General features: G+C 27.8%; 1 protein-coding gene across 2 annotated transcripts; it reads right to left on the reverse strand.

Moving 5' to 3' along the window:
- LOC109361011 (glutelin type-A 3-like) lies at window positions 174-5,643 on the reverse strand. Of its 2 annotated transcripts, none has more exons than XM_019606296.1 (4): window positions 5,521-5,643; window positions 2,017-2,226; window positions 740-1,457; window positions 174-461 (listed from the first exon to the last, which is right to left on the reverse strand). In XM_019606296.1, the coding sequence occupies exons 2-4, from the start codon at window positions 2,210-2,212 to the stop codon at window positions 308-310; spliced, it is 1,068 nt and encodes a 355-aa protein (XP_019461841.1). In that variant the 5' UTR covers window positions 2,213-2,226; window positions 5,521-5,643; the 3' UTR covers window positions 174-307. The 2 variants fall into 2 exon arrangements, with proteins under 2 accessions (XP_019461841.1, XP_019461831.1); XM_019606286.1 differs by having other exon boundaries at window positions 2,017-2,230; window positions 5,521-5,620.

Consider the following 7,119-nt stretch of genomic DNA (forward strand, 5'->3'; position numbering starts at 1 on the left):
TATATATATATATATATATTATAAAGTCTAAACGACATGCATGGCATGACCAAGTTTATCGATTAGTCAACCAATCACAAAAAAACATTACAACCAACAACTTTTTATTTATTTAAAATACTCCAATTGTATTGATACCTGTTACCTAGGCAACACTCGTTCACACGTGCATGCAATATATTTATCTTACATTGGAATATCAGATATATATCCCAATATTTACCCAAACTCAGATAACACCCGATATTTATATGAGATGTCCCAAGCTAGTAGTACAAAACACATTTTCCATTAAATAAAATTCAAACTAAACAGTAGGAGGAATAATATTTGTAGTCTCCTTGGTGTTGGATACAAAAAGCTTTTGAAATTCTGAATCCACATTAAGAGCTGCTTGGAGCACTGTAGGTGATATACCACCCCAAATTGATTCCTTGCCACCCAACTCTTCAAACAAAGGCCTGCATGTATAGAAACACAATTATTTTCATGACCATTTTTATCGCATCATATCCAGATTCTCCGCAACAACATCTTATTGTAATTACAACTACATATTTTTAGAATTGCAATAAACACAATGTAATCATAATTACGATCGTAATTTAAAGTGCTGATTAATTACACGTCATGCATGTGACACTACAAAGATACAAAAAAAAGTTACTTTGTTATTGTATATTTGTAGTGTCACATGCATCTAATTAACATTATTTTGTTCAAAGTTATACAAACTTACTTTGTTGTAGTTACAATAGTGTAACTCTCCAAACCAGCTACCCCAGCAATTTGAGCAGCAACATAGAACTGTGGTACCACAATCAATTGACCAGCCTCAATTTGAGTATCCAACACAAGTTCTCCATTCAAACCCACAATTTCAATCTTTCCACTTCCTCTAGCAATGTAAATCAACTGAACCACAGGGCTAGCTAAATATGATGGTGCCCTAATAGCACCAGGTTCAAGTTTAACTCTGATCAAACTCAACCCAACTTCCCCTATAAAAGGGAACCCTTTCTCAGCTAAGGTTTTGACTAACCCACCATTTTTGACAACAGTATCAGGGTGTGAAGAATCTATGTTAAAGACAAACCCTTTGTTATGTGGCTTGGGTATGGTTTGGTTTTTTTCTAGCTTAATGATCAAAACACCAGTTTGGCTTTTAGTAAGCTTGTTTATCTCATCTTTGTTTAGATTATAGATTTTGCTTGTGAGTTCAGGAGAGAAGTTTCCAACAAGTCCTTGAATTCCAGTTAGAAAGAAATAACTAAACTGTCCAGGAATAAGAGCCTTTGAAGTTTCACCAAGAAAAATAATGACAAGGTCTGAGTCTCCTTCATTGAACCACCATGAGACAGATCCAATAGGTACTGGTATAACATCTCCCTTTTCAAGCTTCACAATCACTTCTTTTCTTGTGCTGGGAAGTACCAGCCCAGCTATGCCACCAGTCCCTACATGTGCCATATATAGTTGAAATTAATATAAAATTAGTATAATTTTTGTAGGATCGGAAATGAGCCGAATCGAGTCAAACAAAAGTTCAGCTTGATTCAGCTCGATAAGGATTTGTTCAACTTGAAACTCAACTCAAGTTGGATATGAGTTACTTTTTTAACTCGAGTTAGATACGAGTTACTTTTTTAACTCGAATTCGGTTCGGTTAAAAAATATTACAAAAGATTATCTATATAAATATAACATTTTTATATATATAATAATAATAAGTATAAAAAAAATAATGCATCCACCATCTAATAATAATAAACGTAAAAAGTAGGTTATATATATATATATATTTATATTTATATATATATATATATATATTTATATTTATATATATATATATATATATATATATCGTGTCAACTTGTAAACTTAATAAGTTGAAGTGCATTTGGCTCAAGTTAGGTTCGTTTATTTAACGAGCTCAATTTTCAATTCAAGTTAAGTATATTTGTTTCGTCAACTAAGTTTATCAAACTAAATATTAAAGATATATAGGTGTCTAACCTTCAACAACATAACCTAGTTTAGCTGCATCTCCATAATGAGGAAGAGCAAAACCCTGAGGATGAAGCACAAGCCTACCAGCACCCACATTGAACTTAGCCAGCAGTGGCACTTCAGAACTTGTCCATGTGTAGTAACCTCCACCTTCTCCCTCAAATAGTGTTTGTGATGTCTTTGGTGTTAAGTCCAATCCCATTGTTTTGTTTTCACCTTTGTATATGAAAGCATTTCAAATAGATTAATGCTCATTGGTATAAAAAAATGGGAGGGATGCATGCATGCTAATTAAAGTGCCCCAACACACCACAAAAGGTTACATACTCGATATGTGAAGTTACAAAAAAATATAAAATATAAATTACACTAACAAAGTAGTTTTAGTATGTCTTTGGTTGTGTAGAAATAAAACAAAGATAAAGGGAAAAGGGATGTTGAAGAGAAAAATCTGTGGTGTAATAGAGAAAGTGAGAGAAGAGAAGAAAAGTGGCATGAAAGTGATGAGACCCACTAATATTTAATTACAAAAAATTACAAAAACTAAAATAAATATTTTTATATTATTATGTAAAGTTTGATTGACTAACGACATGAAGAGAAAATTTGTTTGGGAAGAGGATCATTGTTCCACTTTTGTATTTTTAAGCTCCATTTTCTTTTTATTATGAATATTTTTGTCATTCATATTTGCATCTTTCTCTTCTCATTATTTTCTCTTTCTTTTACATCAAACAATACAAAAATATATTATATTTCTCATATCTTTCTTTCTTCTCCATATGTTTCTCACATCTCTTCTCTCATTTTTCACTCTTCAACCAAACAAAACATTAGTGAAATTATACATCACCATCTTTTTTTGTATCTACATAAATCACTCATACTTTATATACATAAAATATACTAACTACAAAGAGATGGATGTAATCTTTTAAATAAAAAATGATGTGTGTAACTAAGTTAAACTTCAAGGAGTGTCAATATAATTTACTCTTAATTAATTAATTATACATTGGATAAGATAAATTGATCATATGTAAATTTGTATATATAATTTTTCTCTTTTGTATATTTAAACAATATATCCTTAGAAATATTGATGTTCGTAACAAACCAAAAATAATAAAGATATATTGACTCTTATACTATTTGGACTTAACTTCATGGTATATCATATTTTGTGTAAATCTTTAGTGAGATTAAACAAAGTTGTAACATTTTTCTCTATGACCATTATCATTAGGAGATATAATTGTTTACAAAATAAGTGATAGTTTATATGTACCCACAAACTCAAACTCGATCAATTTTAACATACTTTATTTTTATCCTTAATACTTAAAATAGTTGGTGCTAACAATATAAACTACAACCAAGAAATAATTTAATGAAACAAATGATATATGGATCGTAATTTAGTTATCATTATTTTATTGAGTTAATGGAGCTGATTAAACATATGGTAGACAACTCGAGATAAAAAAAATGTATTTTATATAAAAAACTGACAATATTGCAAATAATATCAGAATGATATATTTTCATATTAAAATGGCATTACCAATAAACAATAGAACATTCGAGCTTATCTTCTTATTCGATTATTTATTATTTTGTAGGATGGTATATTTTGAAAATGTTTAAGGGGTAATAAATTGATAGAGAACTTGTTACTTGGTCCCATGAAAGTGAGATTTCATTTTCTCCATTAAGATATAAGAAATAATCATTATTATATTTAACTATGTAATATATGTCAAAACTGATCTTGTCACCATTATGTGGATGATGAGTAAAGGAAACAAAAACATAGTAAATTACAAAAAAAACAAACTCAATTTGATTCACTACAAGATACACCAAAAATTCTAAGGAAATGTTGCTTAAAAACACAAAAGAGAATAGTGATATCATAATCAAATTTTATATGTAAGTTTGAAAATGTTCATTTTCCTATGTAATGTATAATTAATTAATCAAAAGTAAACTATATTGACAACGCATTATAGTTTAACTTAATTACATTCATTACTATTTTTTTAAAAGATTACACTCATCTTATTTGCGGGGATAGTCAAACATTGAGTGTATGTATGCATATATATAAATTATAAGTGATTTGTGTAGGTAAAAAAAGATATGTGATTTATCATTTATGTAATTTCACTAAAATCAGGGTTAGTAACGTAATTTACTTTAATAATCATAATATATACTAATTATTAGTCGATTTAATTTTTTCTAAGGGATAGTTTACAAAATTAAAATTGAAAAACTTGAGAACTTTCTCTCAAGTAGAAATAACTAAATCAACCAGCTTGATCAAGAAGCTATTTGAGCAAAGAGCAAGTAACACATAAATTAAACAAATTTATCATATCCCTCCTTTTTAATATATTCTGCACCCTTCAATACAACTTGTCTTCCTTGTGTGGCGTCCTAAATCCGCCACTAATCTTAAATGTCTAATTATGATTAACTTGCTAACATGGAGTTGGTCAACTGATAGAACAAAGATAAAGATATAAATATGATATAAAATAATAACTATAAGTTGGGTGTCATTAATTTTCCTGTTTTATTTTCTCTATCAAATATTGGAAAACAAAAATTAATTAAAATTATTTATCTTAATCACTTTCTTTATGGTATTGTATGACTGAGGTAGTTTATTTTTGTTATTGTACTTGATTGAGGTAGTGTATGTTAGGATGAATCTAGCCAGAGGATACCAGAAAAGATTCCAAAGTCCAGAAAATGGACAAGACAATACTAATTGCTAGATACATTTCTACACATTAGGGGTTCCAATCCATAATGTTAACATACTACAGAATCAAATATGAAATAGTAACGCATTAGGGGATAAAATAAATAAAAATACAAGCATGAGACACATTACCAACTCACTACATATATAGACTAAAATAAAAAACTTTTACTTACATAAATAAAAATATATTTAAGCTATCACATATTAAAAGCCACAAATATAGAAAATGATGTGGATAATATATTTAGGATCATATCAAGTATAAAAGTTTTTTTATACACTGAATAGCGACATGAACTAAATATCCTGTCCAAGCCAAGGAATTGACTGCGAATAGTCCTGATAAATAATGATTGAGGTAGGATTCGGCATTTTTAAACCATGAAACATTTAGTTTCCATTTCGGTTGTAGGTTTAAGATCATCACATGATGCATAATTCATTTATTAATATATATGAATGAAATATGATATAATATATAATATAAAAAAAGATCGAACAATGCTATATATGTAAATTAAACTTTTAAAATTGTGTAAGTTGGGTATAATAGGAACTTGTGTATCTTATTTTATTTTGCAGGTATAACATTTTAAGATTAAAAACTATATTGAACGAATCCAAAATTAGAAGGGGAAAAATCACTTTTTTGCTTCGATCTAAGCTGATCAAGTAAGGATGAAGATGTAAGGAAGCCTTAATAATATTAAAAGAAAATTAAAATCCCCACATACCTGTGATGAAGGAGATAAAGAAATATAACTAAGATTTTCCACAACAGTTCTTCCTTTTTTGGTAACTAATACAGAAAGGAGGGAACACAGAAACTGAAGAAGATTAGAAATGCCAACGCTGAGACATCAAGGAAGAAGAGAGGGATATTTATAGAGTTTTAAGTGGAATGGGAATTTGACTTTTTTTATAATTTTTAAACAGTTCTTCCTCAATTTTTTATTCCAATTTTTGGAGAAATTTTTTTGTTATGTATTGATTTGTCTTTTTTTCATTATGGAAGCAACATTACCAATAAGATGTTAGTATAATGATATAAAAATGTAATGTTTCATTAAATATGCAGGAAGACCAAAAGATCTAACGGTTAGATTCGTATATATGGTATTTGTTGGGAATGACATCCATAAATCCCAAAAAATATTACTTCTTTAATAAATGGCGAAAGAATATTATTGATAATACAAAAAAAATCAATACAATATTAATTACCATTTCTCAATTTCACTCCGACATAGTTAATAAGATTGGATAATGGTCATAGGATTTAATATGTATACATGGACAGTGTAAGTATTTTTTACACTGTCATTAAATCATCTATGAACTCTCAAACAAAAATAATACAAATCAATAATGGATGATATGCTGATAGTGTAAAAAAATTTACACTATTAGTACACAGATTTTAAACTCATGGTCATAATGTAGAGACTAATAATAATTATAGAAAGATATTATATCTATTTCTAATTAAGTGTATTCTAACTTCTAAGGACAAAAATTTGTTCATATTAATCTGTCTTTTAAAAAAATCTAGAGAACATTAAAATAATTATTTCTGAACTCTATCTCAACTATTTAATAAATATATATATATAATATATAATATGTGAAAATGAGTGATTATAATTATTATAATCATTAAAATTTATTTATAAATAAATATATTAATTTTGTTTCTTAATTTTTAGGCATACAATCTTAAAATACAATTAACAAGGTAGTAAAAAGTAATTTAGAAAGAGTTTATAAGTAGAAAAAACTCTAATGTTTTGGTGTTTTACTTGTAGCTTTTCATTCTTACCATACTCAAATAATTAACAATGGAACTCACCGATAATTGGAAACTCCCTAATTATAGTATGGTCCAATAAAAATGATTTATAATAAACAAATTTATAGTGGAATATAATTTATCTTAAAAAAACATTGATTAAAGGAAAAGATAAAGTCGAACCTAGACAAATTAAGGGAGACATACATTATTTTTAGTTAAATAGTAGCAATGAGCAAACATCAACATCATAATAACTCATCTACTTCTCTGTTTAATTTTTTATTGGTATACTTTTTGCATAACAATTTGAACAGAAAGAAAATGAACGGGTTGTCCATTTATTTGATGTGAGTTTAACAAATAATTTTGCATTAATTGGTTTTAGGTAATTTGGATCCCTCTCTAATATTCATCTTTACTTCTCTCATCACTACTTTCATTCACTCGTGTGTCCATTAAATTTAAAAAATGAATGAATGACATTAATGTAACTAGTGTAATTCAATATTAGTATAAATAGATTTCTTCTCATATATATATA

The sequence above is a fragment of the Lupinus angustifolius genome, chromosome LG01 (genome assembly GCF_001865875.1).
Source record: "Lupinus angustifolius cultivar Tanjil chromosome LG01, LupAngTanjil_v1.0, whole genome shotgun sequence".
In the NCBI taxonomy this organism is placed as follows: domain Eukaryota; kingdom Viridiplantae; phylum Streptophyta; class Magnoliopsida; order Fabales; family Fabaceae; genus Lupinus; species Lupinus angustifolius.

Bases quoted from the DNA above. Each gene is read 5' to 3' on its own strand.
- LOC109361011 (XM_019606296.1), bottom strand. From the start codon at position 2,212: ATGGGATTGGACTTAACACCAAAGACATCACAAACACTATTTGAGGGA. The intron at 1,458-2,016 runs GTTAGACACCTA...TGGCACATGTAG, and splicing joins ACTAGGTTATGTTGTTGAAG to GGACTGGTGGCATAGCTGGG. The intron at 462-739 runs GTAAGTTTGTAT...CTATACATGCAG, and splicing joins ACTATTGTAACTACAACAAA to GCCTTTGTTTGAAGAGTTGG.